The sequence below is a fragment of the Canis lupus genome, chromosome 4, assembly GCF_003254725.2.
Source record: "Canis lupus dingo isolate Sandy chromosome 4, ASM325472v2, whole genome shotgun sequence".
Classification (NCBI taxonomy): domain Eukaryota; kingdom Metazoa; phylum Chordata; class Mammalia; order Carnivora; family Canidae; genus Canis; species Canis lupus.
The window spans coordinates 13788192-13812796 of NC_064246.1; the positions used below are offsets into that span (position 1 = coordinate 13788192).

General features: G+C 37.9%; 1 protein-coding gene across 1 annotated transcript in view; it reads right to left on the reverse strand.

Moving 5' to 3' along the window:
- TMEM26 (transmembrane protein 26) overlaps window positions 1-24236 on the reverse strand; it is a 47919-nt gene extending 23683 nt beyond the window's left edge. The window contains exons 1-3 of the mRNA XM_025435245.3: window positions 24021-24236; window positions 7704-7782; window positions 1191-1304 (exon numbers count right to left, since the gene is read on the reverse strand). Coding sequence (XP_025291030.1) covers window positions 1191-1304; window positions 7704-7782; window positions 24021-24211 — 384 coding nt within the window. The 5' untranslated portion in view covers window positions 24212-24236. The remainder of the gene's footprint in view (window positions 1-1190; window positions 1305-7703; window positions 7783-24020) is intronic.
- Window positions 24237-24605: the final 369 nt, after the last annotated feature.

The window sequence follows — 24605 nt, forward strand, 5'->3', positions numbered from 1 at the left end:
AAATGAGAAAATGTATAATAATGCTTATTCATTACCTAAATGCAAAGAAAGAGAATAACTATAGTTCTTTTTTTTATTCTGAATATTTAACATACTATTGAAAAATCCATTAACTAGCAACCAAATTTTATTCTGCCCTTAATCTCGGACTCTTAGAAAAATTTATATCCCTTTCCTTATTCTGAAAGATATCTCTTGCTCATGTAACTTCTAAATAAGCTTTGAGATATATTATTTGCCCTTAGAGGCTATAGTCTTTTAAAGACTACAGGAGTGTAGGTCTCTCATGGCTTGGACAGTTGATTCCAACTGATTTATACAAATAACTATATTTGTGCAAAACCTATTTACCCCTCTTGATTACTTACTGATGTCAGGTGTGAAGGTAGAGGGAGGATAAAAGGCAAGGCAGGATGTTAACCTGATTGAAGCCATGCATGAAGATCAATGATCTTTCATTTACACAGTTTCATATTTCTTCTATGAGACTTCACATACATCCTACTTAATTCTTACAGGAAGCATACTAGCAGGGTAAGTATTAATATTTTCAATTGCCAGATGAAAAACTGAGATACAGAGAGATTAACTGATTTGTTCAAAGTGATATCAGTCAGCTGTGATTGGAGATTGAATTAGAATCCCAGGCTAATTCAATTAAACCTCTTAGATTCAATGATCTGTCTTATTGTTGAAAATGTAGCTCATTGTAGGGGCCTGGGCCTTGAGTATCTCCCATATACCATTTTATAATAGGCCATGGTTAGTTTGACAAATATCAGGCATGTGAAGAACAAAGAAGTGATTCTATTTGGCTGGAAATTTTTCCTATTGTATTAATATAAACACCTAAAAATATATAGGCCAGATCCCAATCTTTTAAGTATATCATTCCTCCACAAATCATATGTATCTCTTTTTGTGCATATATTATCTGACCTAAGTGTTAAAGGCTACTTAATGCTGCAAGTTAAATATATCTATTTATATATAAGATGTATATGACTATTATGCATGGTAAATGTGTTTAATAAATAAAAATACAATTATTTTGCTAATTCCTGAGCCAAACAAATAATTGGCAAATGTCCTTACGAAAGAATGAGCTGAACATTGTAGAGTATGTTATCCTCACCAAATGAAAAGGTGAGTTGCTAGATCCTTTAAAATACAGCAGAAAAAGCTCTCACCGTCTTAATGAGATCCTCTGTTCCCTCGGCTTGTTCACCTGATATCAGAGTTTGATTGACGTTTTCTTTGCTGCTGGTATTTTGTGACATTCCTTCAGAGTGGCTACTGCAATACTAAGAATTTTGTAAAAAGGCAATATGTTAAAAAAATGGCACAATATTTATAATTTAAAATGGCTTCAATTATTTAAGAGACTATGAGTAGGTATGTGGAGTTTACACAGTATGCACAAATATTTCCAAAATTCAGATTGTGTTTTAATAGAAACCACTTTTCAATTAATATGAGAAGAAAGTCAACTATACATGTTTTATTTTCCCACAAATCTGTGAGGATGTAGTTCATTGTGCAGAGCTGTAGAATTTTAAAGTTTTTATTTTAATTCCAGTTAGTACACATACAGTGCTATATTAGCTTTGAGTGTACCATATAGTGATTCAATAAGTCTATACATCACCTAGTCGAGTCACTCCTTAATCCTCATCACTGATTTCACCCATTCCCCTCACCCACCACCACTCTGGTGACCATCAGTTGTTCTCTATAAATAAGACACTTGTTTCTTGGTTTCTCTCTTTTTTCCCTTTGATCATTTGTTTTCTTTCTTAAATTCCACATATAAATGAAATCATATAGTATTTGTCTTTCTCTGAATGACTTATTTCATTTAGCATTATACTCTCTAGCTCCATCCATGTCCTTGAAAATAGAAAGACTTCATTCTTTTTTATGGCTGAATAATATTCCATTGTATACATATATACCACATCTTCTTTATCTATGTATTTGTCAATGGACACTTGGGCTGGGTTGCTGTCATATCTTGGCTATTGCATATAATGCTGCAATAAACACAGGGGTGCATGTATTCCTTTAAATTAGTGTTGTTTTTTCTTTTATTCCTTGAGTAGATACCCAGAAGTGCAGTTGCAGAATCATAAGGTAGTTCTATTTTTAACGTTTTGAAGAACCTCCATACTATTCTTTACATTGGCTGCATCAGTTTGCATTCCCATCAATAGTACACAGGGGTTCCTTTTTCTCCACATCCTCACCAACACTTGTTTCTTGTGTTGTTGACTTTAGCCATTCTGACAGGTGTGAGGTGATCTCTCTCTCTCTCTCTCTCTTTTTTTTTTTTTTTAGGTGATATCTCATTGTAGTTTTGATTTGTATTTCCCTGATACTAAGTGATGATGAACATCTTTTCATGGGTCTGTTGGCCATCTGGATGTCCTCTTTAAAGAAATGTCTTTTCATGTCTTCTACCCATTTTTTTTTCACATTCACATAACTTTTATTGTGGTACATCATTATAATTGTTCTATTTTATTATTAGTTATTGTTGATCTTTTTCTGTACCTAATTTATAAATTAAACTTTATTATAATATATATGTATAGGAAAAACAGTATATGTTGAGTTTGGTGCCACCTACATTTTTAGGCATCCACAGGGGAATCTTAGAACTTATCCCTCATGGAGAAGAAGGGACTACTGTATTCATTTAGCTGAGAATTGAGAAATATGGGTGTGTCATTCACTTTCTTTATGCTATCCAATGCATTATTTATTTACTTACTTACTTATGAGAGCGGGGCTTGATCTTAAGACCATGAGATCATGACCTGAGTCAAAATCAAGAGCAGTCACTTAACCAACTGAGCCACTCAGGTGCCCCTATCCAATGCATTTTAAAGAAGTTACCTAAATGTGCAATCATTAAATTCCTCTTACCCTTCAAAGTTAGTACTTAATGACAGCATCTGGACTACACTCTGAGGCTTTGCCTCCAATGATTAAACAAAGACTGTAAGGAATAAGACATTCAGGTCTGTTGCTAAAATACATATCATTTAGGAATCCTTAAAATGTTAATGAAATTTTCCTGTCATTTTTCTGCCTGTTTTTTAATTGAATTATTTGTTTTTGGGGGTATTGAGTTTTGTAAGTTCTTTATATATTTTGGATACTAACACTTTATTGGATATGTCATTTACAAATATCTTCTGATCCAGATTGCCCTTTATTTTGTTGTTTCCTTTACTGTGCAGAATTTTTTATTTTAGTGTAGTCCCAATAGTTTAGTTTTTTTCCCCGATAGTTTATTTTTGTTTTTGTTTCTCCTGCCTCAGGAGAAATATCTAGAAAAAATTTGCTATAGCTGACGTTAAAGAAGTTAGTACCTGTGTTCTCTTCTGGATTTTTATGGTTTAAAGTCTCTTATTTAGGTCTTTCATCCATTTTGAATTTTTTTGGTGTGTATGATGTAAGAAAGTAGTCCAGTTTCCTTCTTATGCATGTTGCTGTCCAGTTTTTCCAACACCATTTGTTGAAAAGACTATGTTTGTTTCCCATTGGATATTCCTTCCTGCTTTGTTGAAGATTTAATTGATGATATAATTATGGGTTTATTTCTGGGTTTTCTATTCTGTTCTATTGATCTATGTATCCAGTTTTGATTACTACAGCTCTGTAACATAATATGAAGTCTGGAATTGTAATGTTTCCAGCTTTGCTTTTCTTTCTCAAGATTGCTTAGGCTATTCAGAGTCTTTGTTTCCATACAAACTTTAGCATTGTTTGTTCTAGTTCTATGAAAAATGCTGTTGGTATTTGAGAGCTATACAATTCATGGAGTGATAGTTGGGGTTCCTTTCTTGAACCCTGAAACAGTTGTGGAACAAATCAACAGTCAATGATAGCATTAAAGCACGTATGATCCTGGTCAAAACATTCATTCTAAGAATTTATTTCTTGTCCAGAAGGCTCTTTACCCAAAATACCATTTGTTTAGTAGGTAATGCAATTAACTTCAATCTTGCCTGTTAAGAACTGAAACAACCCCCCAAATTAACATGTTTCTCTATCAAAATATACATTTTAGTGTCAGTTTGGAGGTTAACTTAGTTTTATGGAAACTTTGACAAAGACCTAAACTAAATGTTTTTCCTTTCTTGTTCCTTTGTTTTGCATGTAAATTTCTACAAATGAACCATGCATGTTTTTTATCCAGATTTTTATCCATGATTTCTACAAATGAACTGTGTATGATTTTTAACTGTGCATGGGAACCTGAGGTAAAGAAAAAGTATATAAGAGAGAAAAAGAGTGGCACTTGAAAATGTAAGTGTGGCTAATGATAATTTCATAAACTGTTTCCAAAAAGTTAAAGATTTTTTTAAACATCTGCAGGCCTACATATTTTTGAAACATACACATGCATATACATACACCACTATCATCACCACCACTACCACCACCACATATCCAGGTCACATATTTGGATGTAGAGAGAAACTATTTTTTTTAATATTAACATTGTAAGAAGTATATTTTTCTTAATTATTCTGGATACTGCATCAATCATTCTATAAGCTACTTGGAAAAGTAAAAAGAAATTCCGTCAAGATTTTTTTTTTATTTTTTCTACTCCCCATCAAAACAACTAGTGTTATGGGTGAAATGACAAGAATAATTAGGAAAAATGGCCATGTGCCATATCTCTAAGGCAAAAATCCAGCTGTTAGCACACTTTTTTTTCTGTACAGCAAAGGCTCAGAGAAAAGATAATGAAGATAAAAAAATCAAATCTTTGAACCAAGCAACGAATCCTCATTGCAGAGTAGCTTTGTGAGAATCATATGGGCAATAAGAAACAATTCTGACCATTTTATTCATAGGCATGAAAGCAGACTATATATTAAAATTGGTGACTTTGATATGGTTCTTTTACATCCTTAGCACCAAAAATCCATAGTCATCTTATTAAAAAAAAGTCAGCTGCTCTGCAGTGGCAAATAGCTTTGTAGTCATACTATGGTATTACAACCTGAGTCCCATACCATTCTTGTAATTCTACTTGTTACAAATTGACGAGAATTTCCTATAAGTGGCAGCTGCATTAGAACTGCAGAGAACTGGTTTGATTCTTACAGCCTAACCTGACTTGTATTGTTCTTATGGTAATATTATTTCCACTTAGCATTGTACAGAGGAGTTCATGTAGATGATCTGGGTACCAACAAGCCACTTTTTCATGGGCTGTGTCTTAAAAATTCCTATTAGCTTCAAAAATCTTCCTTTGGGCCAGACCAGACTGTAATACCATCAAGACCAGAAAGTTTTCATTGTTTTAATTGTGCCACTTCATAAATAGATAAAGAGTTATGGTCATAACTATTGTCATAACCATCTTGTTTCCAGTCATGTAGCCCTAGCCCGATGCAGAAATGAAGTTAAAGAACTGATTACCTAGGAGGAATGTCTTCGTGAAACAAGTCAGGATGTTTTCCTAATGGCAAGACATAGGTTAGAACATTTAGGATGTACAATAAATGGAAAATGTGAAAGGAAATTAAATTACTCTCCTGTCATGAAAAAAAATCAGGTGATTTTGATGGGAACCCCTCTAAAACATAGAACACATAACTTAGAAAGGCAGTGTGGTTTAAAGAGCAGGGGTTAAGCCCTAGGTGCTAAGCCCCAGAACTGTTATGGATTAGCTGTGTGGCCTTGAGAAAATTACTTAACCTTTCTGAGTCTCGGGGTCCTTTTCTATAAAATAGAAATACATAAACCATGCCCAACTTATGAAGTTGCTGAGTTCGTAAAAGAGGAAATGTATTTGAAAGTACTTTGAAAGAAAGGACTGCATAAAGAAAAATAGTTATTACCACAACCAAAAATGTTTAAGTGAATGGACTAAGAGAATTGCTGTACCTCCCTTTACTCTGCTGTTTCTCATTTCTTTAAATGCAATTTCAATATTGTTTGTCTCTCTTTCTCTTACTTTTTTCTACTTCCATCGCTGCCCACTCTGCCCAATTCAATCTTTGGGCATTCATTTTAATTCTTAGTGTCAAAATGAGTCAAATCCATTACTACTTAAGGTCCAATTTCTTTTGTAGTATGAAAATTAGAGAAATACCGCCTGGGGCTCAAAAATCTTTTTTTATTAAAAAGAGAGCTTTTGGTTGCATGCTATTTGTTGTAATGGGATTTGACCTGTATATCAATTAACTGTGCAACGCATTTATATTATAAAAGCATTTGGGGAAATGAATTGTTATTGTGGATGATAGTCATGTTATAGAATTGGATGTGAAGGAAAGAAATGATTCAAATCACCAGAGCTTATTTCCATACCCCTGAAAGTAGTAAGTAGTAAGGAAATTGAAACAGTCTCCTAACTCCTTATGGTACGGTTTTTAAAAACCATGATAACTTGAACCAGCCAATCTAGTGTTACAAAAATATTTTGCTACAGTCATAGAGATAGCCTGTGACTTTAATATTTTTTAAATAGGGGATTTAAGGCAAATAAATGTTTTCTTCATGCCTATTTTACTGGTATATGCTTGTGGAATTCTTCAAAAATAGTCCACAGAGCTAAATTCCCCTGTGTGCGCCTAAAATTTGGAGCAAGCATTGTCCAGATAAGGCTTGAATATCTGAAACATACATCAGAGTCTTAACTTGACTATAAAATGACCAACTGTAGCAAAGAAATCCATAAGGGCAAATTCTTATCTCGGCTAAAGCACTGTATCAGTGAAAAGTACTAAAATAATATTATATCATAACTACAGTTTATCTGTAACATAGTCCCATAACCTGAGCCCAGAAGATGCGAAGTCCAGGCTGGAATCTGCTGGAGTCTGCCCTCCACAGTGTTGTACAGGAGCACTAAAAGCAATGGATTGTGAATCCAGTCTACAACCTGCCACCTAGGGTTGTCCAGGTAAGAAGCAACTCACTTAAAAAAAAAAAAAAAAAAAAAAAAAAGTAGATCTTTCTCTCTTTATAGGTTAGGGACTCTTATTAGAAGCCACTGTTTATTTTTTTAGTCAACTTGGTCCTAATACATACATCCCACCTTTCCCAATGGTGGGTCTCATACTCCTCTCCCTTATCCTTCACATCTGGCTCCGAGTAGAATTCTTATTTCACTAAAACAGCTTAGGGAACCCTCAAAAAGGAATCTTATGTAATCTGGAAGCCCTGTATTTTTAAGATAGACTATTTCAAATAGCCCCTCCAGGTTTGATTGCAATTACATAGCAGTCTAGATGATGGGGTTTCTTTTTGTTTTTTGCTACTTTTAAAAATGTCATTTTATAGGATACTACATTATTGATCCCTTCCCATTCTTAATACAATATAGAAACTCACTGAATCTGCAAAGTTTTAAACCAAATTTTTACACACACACATACACACACAAACACACACACACCGGGTAATTTCTATTAGGGGTGGGGTGCTTACGAACAAGATCTCTAACATAAATCATTGATTAATTATGTAATCCTAACTCTTAAACAGATGTAACATTTTTATGGGTTTTGATAGATCGTGAATTCACTTTCTTTTGCTAATGGCCTCTTACTTATTCAATTCTTGATAACTCCAATTCCTTTGAGAAATGCATTTCTGAAATAAATTGGATTATAGTATGAAAGGAGTTTCCTGATAAATCTTCCAGTTTCCTACTTTCCAAAGGGACATACCTGAGTCTCATGATGCATTTCAAGAAGCCATAATGATGGAACGATGCTAACCAGATATAAAAATATGGCTGGTGAAAACCTGTAAAAGAGAGGGAAAAAGTTCAGGTTTTTTTTTTTTTAAGATTTTATTTATGTATTCATTAGAGACACAGAGAGAGGCAGAGACACAGGCAGAGGGAGAAGCAGGATCCATGCAGGGAGCCTGACGTGGGACTTGATCCCAGGACTCCAGGATCACGCCCTGAGCCAAAGGCAGATAGATGCTCAACCGCTGAGCCACGCAGGCATCCCAAAAGTTCAGTTTTTACAAAAACTTCTTTTTCTAAAGAAATAAAAACAAATGCATGTACCCTGATCACATTGAGTCAAACCTTTTTATCTCAAGTGATTATTTCAATGGGGAAGAAAGCATTATGTGATTTCTGCCATATGGATTATAGAGAAACAAAGTAACTGCAAAAGGCACTAGCAGCTGTCATTCTCACTGAATTTCTAATCCAATTAATAGAAGTTAATTTTAATATGATTTAATGGGATACTGCCAACTAGTTTCAGGCACAATACTGGATATTTTGTATTTAATATGTTTTACAACAAGCAAATACAGCAAGAGTAAATCTTGGGTTTCTCAACACTGCAATTTCAGGAAGATTGGCTACATTTTAAAATATTAACCTAGAATTCTGAAAGCTCAAATAGTAACATCCTGCTAGAACACAAAAATCAGATGATAATGAATAGGAATGAGCAAAATCAACTTGACTTTGTGTATATCTACTAAACCTAGTAAAAATAAAATCACACACAACAACAGATAAAGTGCTTGGTATTTTTTTTTTTAAAGGCTATCTATCTTCATTATTTCCTGGCTCAAAAGCAGAGGGCAGTCCAAAGAGTGGGCTTTTCATATTCAGAATCAAATATCAGTTTTTCCAGTGACTCGTCTGCTTCCTAGTCCACAAAGTGGGGACAGTCACTGTATTAGTCAGCTCGGACTGCCATGCCAATGATCAAGACTGAGTAGCTTGAACAAAAGAAATTTATTTTCTCACAGTTCTGGAGGTTTTAAGTCTAAGATCAAGGTTCCACTACCATTCAGATTTGATGGGATCTCTCTTACTGGTTTATATACAGCCAACCTTCTTGTGTGTCCTCACATGGCCTTTCCTCAGGGCATGCACATCAGATTCAGATCCCACCCTATGACCTCCTTTACCCTTAATAACTTCCTAAAAGCTCTGTCTCAAAATAGAGTCACACTGGTGGTTAGGGTTTCAACATACACATTTCTGGGAAACACGATTCAGTCCATAGTGGTCACATTTATCTCATAGGGATTTTTATTATACTTTCTATAAAGCAGTGTCTGGCAGACATGAGTATTCCATAATAGATAACTACTATTAGTAATTTTATAGGACATTATGCTATGAAAATATGTCCTTAGAAGTTTGAAATAAAAAAAAAGTTTGAAATAAGATAAAAATGATATATTTCCCAAATTTATTTCTTCAAATTATGCTTTATTTTAGATTGAACTATTGCTTTATAGGGGCATTGCGAAGAAAAAAATTGTAAGTTAATATAATTTTATTAAAATACTTTTAGTATTGGGACACCTGGGTGGCTCAAGCAGTTGAACGTCTGCCTTTGGCTCAGGTCATGATCCTGGAGTTCCAGGATTGAGCCCCACATCGGGCTCCTGCATAGAGCCTGCTCCTCTCTGCCTATGTCTCTACCTCTCTCTGTGTGTCTCACATGAATAAATAAATCAAATCATAAATAAATAAATAAATAAATAAATAAATAAATAAATAAATAAATAATAAATTACTTTCAGTATAGCATGTGATGTTTTAAAATGACCTGAAAAATAGAAATGTTAATTGCTCAACAAATAGAATTATTTGAGATGAAATGGTATTAAAACCCTGTTATTATAATGCAGGGGAAAAAAGTGAGCAAAGTTCAATGAAGGAGAACATCTAGAATGGACTTTTCAAGGCTGTAAACCCTTTCACTAATATTGCCTTTCAGCTTCTGGGGAGAAGAAGGAAGAAAGAACAAAAGAAAGAGAAGTCTTTTTTTAAAAAAAATCAATATTTAATATAGACACTCCTCCACCTTTGATTTCCTGCAAAGAACCAATTTTGAAACAAAAGGTTATGGGTCATGATATTATTGAAATCTGGCTTAGAAGATGGCTGAGCGACAGAGAGATAGTGAAAGCCCCCATGTTGAACATGCTCTTACAAAGAAAAGGGAAAATTAATTCTTTGACCTTACATATCAAGGGAAACACCAGGAGAGAGTATTTCCTTTGTGAGATTGAGAAAGGAAATGAATTCCAGTTGCAAGGACATTGGGAATACGTAAATGTTTGTTCCACTATGTCCAATCTTGTCTAGACTGCAATTTTGTTGACTCTTGGAATTCATTTTGGGATTGACTCCCCTAAAAATACGATTACAATAATACCTAGGGAAGCCACGGACTGAACATATAATAACTCTTGAAAGAGGTTAAACATGAAGCAAACAACCCTTAACATCTTCTATGCATAAGACTTATTTCTATAATTGGAAAAATATTATCCGATCTCAAGGCTTTTCCTTTAATTAAGAATCTGGTTATGTCAAAACAAAACCAAAAACAACACACTTCAAGATCCGAGATTCTCTCTGTTGCCTGCTACAGAAAATCTAAATTCGGTAATCTGACAAAGACTCCATATTCTAGTCTTTCCGCTTCCCGTTTCTCTTCCTGTGGCACATCCTCAAAACAAACAAAATGTTTTCTATAAAGTTCCCCTCACTTCAATCTGTCTCCATAGACTTTTCTGACATAAGCGAGGAGGGGGTAGAAAGAAGCAATCATACTGAGAGCCTAGGAATTTATCATATTCAACTCAGTCTGTAGACTTTCTCCCCAAATGTCCTGCACCCTGAATCTTACACCCGAGAGGATTTTCTGGAATTTCAGGAGGCTTCCAGGGAGAGTTACTGTGCAATGGATAGCACCCCAAAGTGATCAACAGCAAATCAGCATCAGGAGTTTCCTCCTCTCCTTCCTCTCTAACTTCCCTGTAGCAAGCTGTGGTCGTTGTACAGCAGAAGTTAAAACAACAAACCTTATGGAGAAAATAGATGTCTCTCTTATCTAGGGAAGTATTAAAACATACCTAAATATATTTTATTTTGGATATGAGGAATACATTTCAGCCATATATAGCATATGTTTTGTTTGACTGTGCGTCCCTGTTAAGAACAAAGTGCTCCATGCTCTGTCAGCTTGATTAATCTGAGAAGAGAGGTTCTGAAATGACTTTAGAGCAAATGTCCCTCCAAATTATGACTGCTTGCTTTGGAATGCTCTCCTTTTACCTCTCTACCCATCAACATCTTACCTGTATCTCAGAGGCATAGCAGGAATTAATCTTAGCTTATATTTCTCTTGTGACCCAATACGTCCTCCAGTATTTCATGGTTATGAGCATGTAAGCCTTAGCTTTCTTAATATGGGCTCCTTGAAGGCAGATGCTGTCTTAAATGTATTTATATCCTTTCCCTCTTTCTTCTCACTTTTCTTCTTCTCAGTGATATCAGGTGTCTTACTATGTCTTTACTAAATTGTTATTAAGAAAATGCTTGAGTGCCTGAATTTGTGAATAAAGGGAGGACTAAGAAAGTGGAGAGAATGGAAGGTACTGGCATCTACAAGGACCATTTTTATTCCCATTTCAGGAGATCCAGGAGCAAGTATGCTCCTGGACTTGTGGCCCATGAGGAATTACTACACTGCAGTAGAAATTTCCAAACTTAGAAGACCCAAATTTGAATCTTTTCTCTTCCAAGGTGGTGGAAATTTGCTACCTTCCCTGTGACCCAATGTCTTCATCTATAAGATGAAATTAAAGTATCCACATCATAGGATGGTTGTGAGGATGAGAGGAGACAGTGTGTGTCACAGGCCTGATTGTATATAGCTCAACGCGTGTACGCTGCTGCCTTACCCTGCAAGTAAACTTACAGCTGTGTATTCAGTAGCCACACTTACAGAGGATCCAGAGAATACCAGGTTAGAAGGCTGTGTCTTCCAATAACTAACAATCAATCCTATTTTTAAACTGTAATTCCCCAAGCTAAACCTATTTAGGACATCTTGAATCTAAGGAAATTGTTTGCACTGCTGAGGACATCATTATCCCTAACTCCACAACTGATGTTAAGTCAATTCCTGTCATACTGTCGTATAATCGCCCATGATGACCTATAAAATGTGGCATGGTCAGGGCCCTGCCTACCTCTTGGGCTTTGTTGTTTGTTATTCTTCTCACTGTGCTCCTATAACATTGTTTTCCATCCAGTTCTGGAGAAAACCTATATGCCTCCCTAACTCAGGACTTCACACCTATATATCTCTCCCTCAAAATATCTCTCTAACCCCACTTTTCACCTGCTTATCTCCTTCTCATAGTTCACATAAGATATATGAGACTCCATGGGAGAACTTTCCTTGTTCTCTGGTCTAAATAGATCTTATTATGCTTGTCCTTTAGCACTCTTCATTTTTATCCTATAGATCTTCAAAATTTATAATTTATGTGTCTCCCAGCAACTGTAAGTAGTATAAGCACAAAAATTGTGTGTTCATCATTATACCCTCAGCTCCACCCACAGTACCTGGCACAAGGTGGGTTCCCCACAAATATTTATTGATTTCATAAGGCCCTGATTGATTTAAAGTTTCTATTTTCTTGACACTCTATTGCTGGTTTGACTAGAAACCTCTTCTTGTAATATCACCATAATTCTGACTCTTATCAGAAGCTTTACTGAAGGAAACTAATTATGCTGTTCTTATATGAATTTAATATTATTTTGCTACTATGAAAGATTTAATATTTCAAGGTGACATTCTAGCCATTACTCATTAGTTTGAAAATTTGCCATATTTTTGATCATGCACTGTCAGTGCAATTCATTTTTGGAACCAAGGAGAATCTGAAGTCTAAAAATTAAAGAGTAGGCCTTATCCCACCTTTTTCTGTGTAATTAATCAAATTGCATGCCTTTTCTTAGGAGTTACCAAATAGTTTTACTCTAGTCTTTATGTCTTAATGGCATCAGAAGTAAGTCAGTGCCAAATACTAATATAATAGAAGGTTCTAGCCATCCCAGAAATAACCCAAATCAGGTTCCTGGATACTTGTTTTAAAAATAAGATATACTATTTACTAGTAAGCTAACAAAAACTGATAAACTTATGATAAATTCATAAGGCATGCCCAAGTGGGAAGTTTTAATAAAATGTGTAAAACCCTGTTACTAATCAGCTATTTGCCCCTAGAGACTCAGATGTACTATGATACCAATTACCACTATTCTATCAGATAACCGAAGGTGCCCAAAATTACTACTTGAATTTTTTTTTCAATTCGAAACCTTCCTAAAGATATTCTTTCTCTCCACAGAAGTTTGTTATTTTTGGTTGTTCTTTTTTTTTTTTTTTTTTTTGCTTTTTAACCCCTTATCCAACCCACTAGTTCTCTCTAACGTACATGGCAGGGACACCATCTTAAAGGATTTATTTTTCTATTTGTTTACGTACTCATTTGTTTACTAATTAAATATGCTAATAGGTCCTATTATATGCTAGACACTGTTCTGGGCTCTTAAGGAGCTATTCTCATTTTTTCAGTTTTTTTCATCCAAAAATAAAATATTATTTATCATACCAAGTTGTCATTTCAATAAATTACAATGTTTTTCACAAAATGATTATGTCATGACATTTAGCAGTTTAGTTCCACAAGGGATCTTATTTACTTGGGCTCACCATTACTCTAGAGTTAGAATGCCATTTTATTTTTTCTAAAAATGACACCTATCATTTTTTTATTGAGAAAGTAAGGTTCAAAAAAAAAAAAGAGAAAGTAAGCTTCATTCCTTTTAGAAACATCTTACAGTATAAATAAGCAAATAGAAAAATTAATCATAATATGACCCACTCCCCTGTTTGGCTTTTCTTTCTGCAGTGAGGATTCTAGTCTTCTAATCATATGCATAGATCTTAAAATAGATAATATTTCAGTGAATCAAAACTAATGTTCCAAGATTACTCTGGTGTGGATCATGATTTTATTTGCACTTCATTCCTCAGTATTTCTTACGAGAGAAAGGGAGATTGGAGTTGTAAGGACACTAGACCCAAGTTTCACAGTCTCACGTTAAACTGCCTTGAGGGTCCTCAATAAAATTTCCAGAGCACTTTATAATAATAAGCCTATTTTCATGGAAATCAAGAAACTAGGTCAAGATACCCTTTCATGAGCCCCCAAATGGTGTCTAACAGTTTAAGGATTGTCTGTCCTCTTTTCACACGGACTGCTTTCTCTAAGTGGGCCTTAACATCTACAATTTCCATCTGGGCTGCCCAGCCAGGGCTTTGTGTCTATCCACAGTGACAGGAGTGGCCAGTATGACAGCCTCCAAAATGCTTTTGCAGAACACAGAACCCCTGGATGCCTGAGTAAACTGTGAATCCAACCCCAGATACCAGCCATTTGTCTTCTTAACCAGTACACCCTCCCAGGCACCTCCTTCCCAGAGCCTTTGCCTGTGCCTGCCCATCAGAGAGGGGAGGAGGCCACAACTGCTGGACATAAGCTTATGAGAACTCTCTCTGAAAGGAAAATTGCATAAGGGGTGGGCATGTTTTAATAGGTCCCCAAATCAGATGATTGACTTGTCTATGATCTAATGGGAGAGCAGAAGAAGAACACAAGACACTGGGAGGAAATTCAAATGGACTGGGAATGCCCAGTCTTTATACTTCGAAAGCCCTTAACAAATGCCCACAGTTAGGTTTGCCAAGCAAATACTTCTGAAGATGAATAGTAGAGCTCTTCATTGTACTTTTCATTGTTTATCATTGCCAATTATTTTTCTAACAAAGTCATATTCCCAAATTATGATGGAAACTGGCAGCAACATTAGTACCAGATATTTCACTGAACTTAGAATTTTCCAAAAGAATATCTAAAGCAAGAACAAGCTCTATTAAATTTGGAGTTGCTCACATTCAAAACTCAACAGTATGCTTCAATATGACTAAACAAGTTATAGGAACAAAATATGCAACAATTTTAGGATTTATGTACTGTTTTTCTCATAAAATTTCTGAGGCAAAGAAAATCATGACATTTTCTTAAATGAATTATTTCTAACTAAAACCCTGAGTGTTGTCTTCATCCTATTACCACAACCTGAAAAACCCTTCTCTCTTCTCTCCACTCTTGTAAAACCCCCAGCTACTACAAGGGCCAGTATGTAAATCACTTACCTGAGACATTTTCCTTGTCTAACGAGCCTACCATAATGATTGTATCTTTATTCTGCAGACATTCTGCAGTCTTGGACTTAATTTGTGGAAAATTTTTTGGTTCTCAGGGTGTTGTTTTTTCCTGTCTCATATAACTGCACGTATTTTATATTCCTTCAAGAACATCGTTATAGCACTTAGTACAATAAATGATTGTTTAATGATTAAGTGAACTTAAGTGCTAATGACTACAGGAATTTTAATGGTCTCTGAGAGGATAAAATGCATGATGGATGTTATTTATGTAATGCTGTACCTCATTTCATTCTATAAAAGACAGTGGTATTTATTTCTGTTCTGTGGAAGAGATAGTTTCTTCCCTTTAGGACCAAAAATAAAGGCACTTGAGAATTTTCCCCCTCTTCTGTTTTGTTTTACATCCTGTTTTGGCTTTACAAGCATGTCTGCTTGTGCAAGAGTATCTCTGAGCCATGTCCACGTGTAGTCTGGACTCTTCTACATTCTGTTCTAAGCAAAATCATTCCAGTGTTCATTTTCAGGTCACCCCAATTTTGAAAATGACAAAAAACTATGACCCTTTCCCCACTATAGGGAATCCGTGATCCAAGAAGTCTATGTAGTTGTAATTCGCACAGACAAAACCCAGCCTCATTATTGAATGCAGAGCACAAGAAATCAGCTGACAGAGTTCAGTGTTGGGACAGGGACAGCCTCTGAGATTTTGCTTCCTCCTGTGCAGGTAGAAGCAAGAATAGTACCTTCAGGGCTCTAGTGAGGAGTGAATAAGATAATGCGGGCAATGTACATTCCTGGCTCAATAAATGTGAGTGCTCACCGGATGCTAGGAATTGTTTATGTGATTTAGTATAACTAGTTGCAACCTTAAGCAAGTGATAGAGCCTTGCTGGGCAACAGTGTCTTCATCATAAAATGGTGATAAAGAGGAAAACTACCTCATAGGGTCATCGTGAGGATTGCTGAGGTAATGGATATAAAGCAGGCTTGGAGCTTTGTCAGTACTCAGTAATTGATAACTGTTTCCACATCCATTGTCACGATCACCATCACCTTCATCATCATGCTCATCACTACTATTAACAGATTGTCAGAAAATGGCACAGCCAATGTATAAAGAGGCTATTTGAGGTTGGTTAAAACAGGTGTGTGAGACAGGAGGCTCAAACGGGGAAATAAGAAAGCAAAGGAGGGACGCTTGGGTGACTCAGTGGTTGAGTGTCTGCCTTTGGCTCAGGGCCTGATCCTGAAGTCCTGGGATCGAGTCCACATCAGGCATCCTGTTTTCTCCCTCTGCCTATCTCTCCTTTCTCTTTCTCTTTCTCTTTCTCTTTCTCTTTCTCTCTCTCTCTCTCTCTCTCTCTCTCTCTCTCTCTCTCCCCATAACTAAATAAAATTTTAAAAAAAGAAAGCAAAGGAATACTGAAGGACCCAATCAGGGCTGGCAGCAGCACTAATGGTAGAGAAGATTTTTCCCCCTAAGGAATACTAATTTTTACTCTAATAAGCATACAACATTAAGTCAGTCGCACACCCGCTGTCTCTTAGAGATCCGTCAGACAAACTGATGATAAAATATAACACCCCTCCCCTAAATAACTACCATAGGTTCATATTCTGATAAAAGACACCAAATCAGTCCCCATCCTGGCATTTTATATTAATAATCTGTATGTCCTTAATATTACTTCGGTGTGACTTTCGAAGAAATTTCAACTTTGATATCTGCATATAAAAACCCTTATTTTATTTAAAAACAAAACAGTGGTTTTCTTTAACAAAATAATTTATATACCCTAGATCTAACTCTCCTGATACCAGGACTTCAGAAGAATTTCTGGAGTAATGAGGAACATGCACATGGGGAGAACAAATCTTGATGGAAAAGTGAATTTTCCATTGTTGGAAAAGAAGTTAAACTATTCAGATTTGTCCTGGTGCTGTATGCAAATAATGGCACCGCATGAGAAGGAGAAATGCATGAAATTTAGAAGTAAGGATATATTTACACTGGCTCATGGGAGCTGCCCACACCAATTTTGCACTTTGTTTTCCTCCCTGTGAAGTACAAGAAGTTACAAAATATTAGAACCTTAAATTTTTAGTTCTAAGTGTCTTGATTGAATATACTCATGGAAACAGCATGGACATCACTTAACGGTTCAGTTTCCTGGGGGTCTCATTCTAAATGCAGACATAATTATTGCTTTGATCCCAAGTCCACTGTGAAATAAAAGAAGAAAGTACAACTATTTCCTGGAGTGATGCATAGTAATAATCCAAGTCAAGGTAAGACTCTTCTTCCTAAACCATGACTCAGATCCCTAAAAACCAAGTCATTTACTGGTAACATTCAATGTGTGCTTCCAAAAAAGATGCAAACTTAAGTCATCCTCGTGCATTGAGCTCAAGGCTCAGGCTATAAAACACATAGACACAAACAACATGTGAAGACAATGAATATAATACAACTCTTGGATACATACTACAGACATGGCTGATAAATCTGATGCATGGTGGAAAGTGTTACTAGAATAACTTAAAAGCTAAACAGAGATTTCAGGAAATTTGGACAGCAAGTGTGAACAGTGAGAGAAATAGTCTATCTGCCGGGAGAATTTCCATTGCCCGAGTTGGCCATATGGAAATCACAAGGTCTCCTTCTAAATCCCTCCATCTCATCCTCTCTAATATCCAAAAAGATCAGCAAAGGAAGAGTGCTTTTATTTCCCAACTTTCTCACTGGCATTTTTGTAAACAATTTTGATGAAGGAAGACACATGTTATCAAACACTACAGAATGACATCAGACAAAGGAATTCTCCTATACTACCCAAGACTTGTTCAGGGTCAGTCAGTTATACAGTTTCTGGGAAGTCTAGGTTTCTACTTCTGCTGTTGAACTTTCTAAATATAATTGAGCATTTAAAACAGATTTCAGGGACCCCCTGGATGGCTCAGCGGTTGAGCGTCTGCCTTTGGCCCAGGGCGTGATGCTGGAGACCTGGGATCGAGTCCCACATCAGGCTCCCTATGTGGGGCCTGCTTCTCCCTCTGCCTGTGTCTCTGACTCTCTCTCTCTCTGTCTCTGTGTCTCTCATGAATAAATAAATAAATCTTAAAAAACATTTTAAACAGATTTCATTGAAGTTTTTATTTGTTTGTGTGTTTGTTTTTTACAAAATTGGTTTGAATTTAAAATCAGTTTAGGATAGAATCTCTTCTGATTCCTAATTTGTCTTTCCTGTTTTTAGTTGGGAGCCATCCAGACATTGTCTAACACATGGGGTTTCAAATGAGATATGGTAACAATATAAAACGTAGAAGGCAGTTTTCACTTGGAGGCAAAGGACATGGGAGAGACAAAGAAGAATAGAAAAGAAAGCCAGTTTTATCTGTCTTCTGGGGGTTATGTCAGAAATGTCCCAGGAAACACTTGACTCCTCCCTCTCTTTTTTTCATTGCCCTGGCTCTTGCCATACTGGCTCCTTCTCCGCTCTAAAAAACAGACTCAGTTCAGATGTCCCCTCCCCAACAAGGCCTCTCTGACCACCCAGTAGAATCTTCCCCTTGTTCCTTCATCCCTTTGTAACTTCTACCACTTAGGCATCCAGAGTTCAGATCAGTCATTTGTCACTTATTAGTCCACTTGTTTCTTACTTACTTCTTTTTTTTAAATTTTTTTTTATTATTATTTATGATAGTCACACACAGAGAGAGAGAGAGAGGCAGAGACACAGGCAGAGGGAGAAGCAGGCTCCATGCACCGGGAGCCCGACGTGGGATTCGATCCTGGGTCTCCAGGATCGCGCCCTGGGCCATAAGGCAGGCGCCAAACTGCTGCGCCACCCAGGGATCCCCTCTTACTTACTTCTTTATTTTCTGAGTCCCTGACTAAAATGTGAGTTCCTTCAGGGCAGGATTTTACCTGTTTTATTCACCTCCACATTCTTGACCTTCAAACAGTGTCTAACACATATTAGCTGTTCCACATATTTTTGTTGAATGAAGACTGATAAGACTGTGTGCTTCCTCCAGAGAAGTTTTCCTACACCCACCTCGCTCAGGACAAGCCTTTGCACTCCTGGCTCTTACCCATTTTTCCTGCTCCAGCTCAAATGCCATGATGTCCCTTCCTCCTTCCCATCCTACCCCCCCACACTTCCTCACATACTTTCTCCTCTAAACTGCTGGACTCCTTCAATTACCAGCTGAGTGATCCTAAATAAAATGATTTCATGGCTCTGTGTCTCAGTTTCCTCATCTAAAATTGAGGGGGAAACAGAGAAACAAAATCATTGCAGCTACTGTCAAGATCACATGGAATAATCTGTGTAAGACATCTGAGAGAGCCTGGACATCAACAAATGCTGAATAGTCACAATTATTCTTATTCCCATACATTTAACACTTAATCAAAATACTACCCTTTATTTAAAAATTTCAAATATGTTTTCTGTTTTTTCTGCCTGTTCATGTAGTATCTAGCCTAGTACCACATGTACTTATTGGGCAATTTAACAAATCGACATTTGATTAAACGCAATAAAGGAAAAAGGAATGAGGTATACTGAGGAAAGTCAGGCAAGTAGGTGAGGAATTTTATTAACTCGATTATATTACTTTATATTCTTAAAATTCAGATGAAGAAGGCTCGGTGTTTAAAATTCTGTACTTTTGCCAATAAATTCAACTTAGATTTCTATTTATTTTCAGATACCGCCTGCTTTCAAGGGAACAGGCTTCAAACATGTCACAATTTTGGTTATTTGTCTAACCGCCAAGGAATATTTTATCAGTATTAGCAAATAGGCAACAGAAACATTATTTTGTGTTTGACTTTACCTAAATGATAATTCAGAAAATAAAATCAAGAAAGAATAAAGCAAGTGATGCTAATCTCCATCTCATAGGAAAGTAAGTGATCATGCACATGAAATTAATAAACACCAGGTGAAGAGGAACAAATTGTACCATCACACATTTACTAGGCTTAACAAGGGATGTGTTGTTGGCTTACCCTCTCTATCCTATAGGATTCCAACAAATTAAACTTCTCCAACTGCAAGTTATTAGTGTTGAGGTAATGTTGCTGTCCCTGGACAGCTGAGCTCAGCTGCACTAGTTCCATGTTTCCTTTCCAAAGGATAGCTAAAGAAACATTTTTTTGACAAGTGTAATATGTTTGCTATGTTTCAGGAAATTTTGTTCACATTTTCCTCTATAGCTCAATGTATCATTTCATGATTTCTGTAGGTTTGATTTATGTGGGGCTAGGTGCAAATGTTAGTAAAACTAACAATGTCCAAAGTAGACCAGCGTAGTCTAAAGGAGGTTCATGGATCTGATGTTCCAGAGAAGAAATTCTCACCTCCTGTGTGTACAAAGCTTGATCTACCATTCAAGCATTATTTGATTGGTTGATTGGTTTTAAGTATGGGAAGGTTTCACCTTCTTCTTCTTCTTAACTTGTAAATGGATAATGTATTCAATTGATACAAAAGATAATTCTTTGACAAGTCCTTTAGAAATTAACCTATAATATGCATAACTCTGCAACTTTTTTTTCCTCCTGACAACATATCACGGGCATCTCTCTAGTCAATAGCTGAACTCTAGCTCGTTATTTTTAATATCAACAAAATATATACAGTATGTGTATATTTTATAATTTTTCAACCAGTCTGTTGATGGATAATCAGGTTGTTTTTAGGTTTATTTTTTACTTATAAGATGGAAATTAATATTCTTGTGCATATGTCTTTACATATGACCACTTTGGTTTCTATAGGGTAGATTCCAAAATGTAAGATCAATGGATCAAAAGGTATATAATATATAGTTCTGCATATAGATCTATATATTGACATTTTCCTATAGAGAGTTCTAGATACTGTCATAAGATTTACTTAGCTTTTTTTTAAATTTCATCAGTCATGATATCCTGATGGAAACTATCTTTTTAACACTCAAGAATAACAAAAAATCATGCCTTGCCTTACTCAGAAAACACTAACCCAGAAATGAAATATGTTCCAAATCAAATCCTTTTTAATTGTTACCACGGGAATAATTTTCTATATATATTTTTTCAGCATCCCATCTTATGATTTTTTTCCCTCAAACTTATGACAGAATAGTGTGTGAACTTTGTTCACCACAAAAGTAACCACATTTGCAGGCTTAGTGGAACAAAGCATTTAGTAACATCAGTAGAACAAAGCATTATTAATCACATTTCTATTTAGATCATTTACAAAGACTCATTTGTTCCTGAAAATTTATAAGCCCCAAATCTATTATTTTCTTTTTAAAAAAGATTATTTATTCATGAGAGAGACAGAGAAAGAGACAGAGACATAGAGAGAGAAGCAGGCTCCCTGCGGGGAACCTCGTGAGGGACTTGATCCCAGGATCCTAGGATCATGACCTGAGCCTAAGGTAGATAGATGCTCAACCACTGAGCCACCCAGCCCAGGTGTCCCTCAAATCTACTATTTACTTTGCTTATTTTCAAATATTAGTCTAGATATTGAGCTGGCACAATTTTCTCAATAAATGCTATATTGTACAGTACATAACATGGCTGTTCTGAAGTAAAGGTGAGAATTTTTTTCGACTTTTCGATTGTGAGCCAGTGGTTTATTGGCCAGTCCCTCAAGTAAAGTTGTTGGACTTGTACAGAAAATGTGTCGAGTTGACACATCATATTTTTTAATAAGAAGAAAAAGAAAAATCCTAGGATCTAAGAAAAAAATTTCTTTCTTATTCATCAACTATCAAATGTATTATTTCATTTAATTTATAGCAACCTATAAGTATTTACAGATGAAGAAACCACAGTCAGGGAGGCTAAGTAACTTGTTCAATGCCTCAGGATAAATAAAGAGGAAGACCCAGATCATTCCATTTTCCTTCTAATGTTGAGACCACACTCTACACATGAATATGTCCCCAGGTCCCTATTTAACTTGACATATCGATCACTCATTTTTGCCCCAATCTTTTTTCCTTTCTTAGTTGTAGGTTACATACCAGTCAGAATCAGCTGCCAACGATGGTATAGACATGAAGGTAAAGTTCCAACTGGCTACAGCATTTCTACAAAACTAGACAGGAATTTTGACTAAACATGAGCTCAGGCCTCTGGTCTACTCTTGGAGCATGAGGGAGGATATTTCACCGCCCATTGAGTTGGTTCTCCTTCCTAGGTTGACAGTTGTCCCAGAAGCTATGATGGTCAGTGACAGGATCACCTTCCACACAACACTTTTCAGCCTCAGACCTCATGGTTGTATTACTGAAGATATTTTCTACCTTAGCATCTTAAAGATACTCAGTAAAAACTAAATAAATCTCATCTGACCTGCTGGGTGAACACTTTTCTCCCCTTATGTTTCTTTAACCCTGAGGCTTACTGGGGAAGCTAATGCCATTTTTTTTCTTTGAGGTTTTTTTTTTTTTAATATTTTATTTATTCATGAGAGACAGAGAGAGAAAGGCAGAGGCATAGGCAGAGGGAGAAACAGGCTCCTCACAGGGAGCCTGATGCGGGACTGGATCCCAGGGCCCCAAGCTCACTCCCTGAGCTGAAGGCAGAACCGTTCAACCGCAGAGCCACCCAGGAGTCCCTCTTCAAGGTTTTTAAAAGGCATATTGGAAAGTACCTCAAATCTCTCCTGCTTAAAGAGCTGACCACAGGGTGGAGGAGGGGCTGTAACATTCCCCTCCTTATTGTATCACATGAGGATTCTACATGAATCATTTTTTTTTCACTTATAATTAAAAGAATTTTTTCAATAGTGGAAAATGTAAGCAAGATTTATATCATTTTAAGAGACACAGTAACACATTCTCACCCTTAGACTCTCACAAAATACATAGCCTTTTGAAGTTTAATATATGAAACAGTAGAGAAGGGTCTTCCTCCCTTATGAAGACCAACTATAATGCCATTGTGTATGTAATTCTTGATTTGACTAATAATAGTTTCTTCTAGTATTAGGTATTTTTAAAAGTATTGACATATATACAAATATTGCTTTACTTTTTTTTAATCAATGTATAGTATACCTTTTACTGCATTTTTGTGTGACCATAGTTTTTAAAAATTAATATAAGAAGAGGCCTAACTTGGAGAAGTCCGGGATGAAAATCTACCAGGAGTGGAGGGATGGAGATGGAAACTCTTTGTAAATGGCAAGAGAATCTTTTTCTCAACTTTTCTATTTCCACTCAAGTCTTGGGGAGGAGATAACACATCACACAGAGCAGGTTGAGGTTAGCTCTGAAGCCCTCTGTGCCGGTCCTCCACCAGCGAGGCAACCCTTCTTTGACCGGGTGAACTCACCATTAACCAAGCTCCGAAGGAACCAACCTGGGGCACCTGAAGCGGGTGCCGGGTCAGGGCGCCAGGCTGCAGGGAGCAAAGCGCTACAGAAGTGCTTCCAGGGGCTTCTCACCCTGGGAGACTGTTCTATACACACCGGCTCTTACAAAAGTCTCTTGTGCCCAGCGAAACGCATCCCTACACCTGCCTGCACAGAAATCCGAGTGCACACCCACACACCCCAAGTTCAGGCGGCGGGCGCGCGGACACCCCACTGACCCCCCACCGCCCCCCACCCCCCACCCCGTGCCCGGAGCACCTTCTGCAGGGCAGGCAAGCAAGCGCTTCCCTTCCTTTTTCACATCTTCCAAGTTGCCAAACCTGGGACTGGGTGACACCGGGCGGCGACTGAGCCTTCTCCGTGTTGCCCTGGGACCCCGAGGTCCCCGGGCGGGTCCCAGAGATGCGCAGGCACCGCGCTCCTCGGAAGCTCCGGGCAGGGACAAAGAGGGTCCGAAGCGGAGGGAGGAATCGGCGGCTGCGGGGAGCTGGGCTCTCGGGTCGCTGGCAGGGCGGCCGGAGCAGTGCCCAGGGCTCCGCGCGCCCTCCCTTTCCCGGGGTGCGCTCACCATTTGTAGCCTCTGCCGCGCTTGAACTTGAGGGTGAGCCCGGCCTCCAGAAGGAGCAAGAGGTTGAGCAGCGCGAGCAGCCAGTACCGCGGGTCCTTCTTCACCTCGGTCACTCGCCAGACCCCGACCAGCGAGTGCAGCACGAACAGCAGCCGGGTGGCCAGGGCGTTGAGCAGGACCAGTCTGTCCATGCCGGCCCGCGCTCTGCGCCCCGAGCCCTGCCTGCCCCCCGCGCCCTGCCTGCCCCCCCGCGCCCGGCCCCCCCGCGCCCTGCCTGCCCCCCCGCGCTCTGCGCCCCGCGCCCTGCCCCCCGCGCCCTGCCCCCCGCGCCCTGCGCCCCGCGCTCTGCCCCCCGCGCTCTGCGCCCCGCGGGTCCGCTGGGGAGCCCCGGAGCCCGCCCGTGGGCGGGAACGTGACAGCTCGAGCCCCGCTGCCGCCGAGCCTCCGCAGCCCCCCGCGCCGGGGGAGCCGCAGACAGCACTCGCCCCTCCCCCGAACTTCCTGACAACTCTCCTAGAGGGGAGTCTCCGAACCCAGCCCGCGTAGACTGCGGCGCTTTCCGGGGCGGCTGGGGCTGCTCGGCGG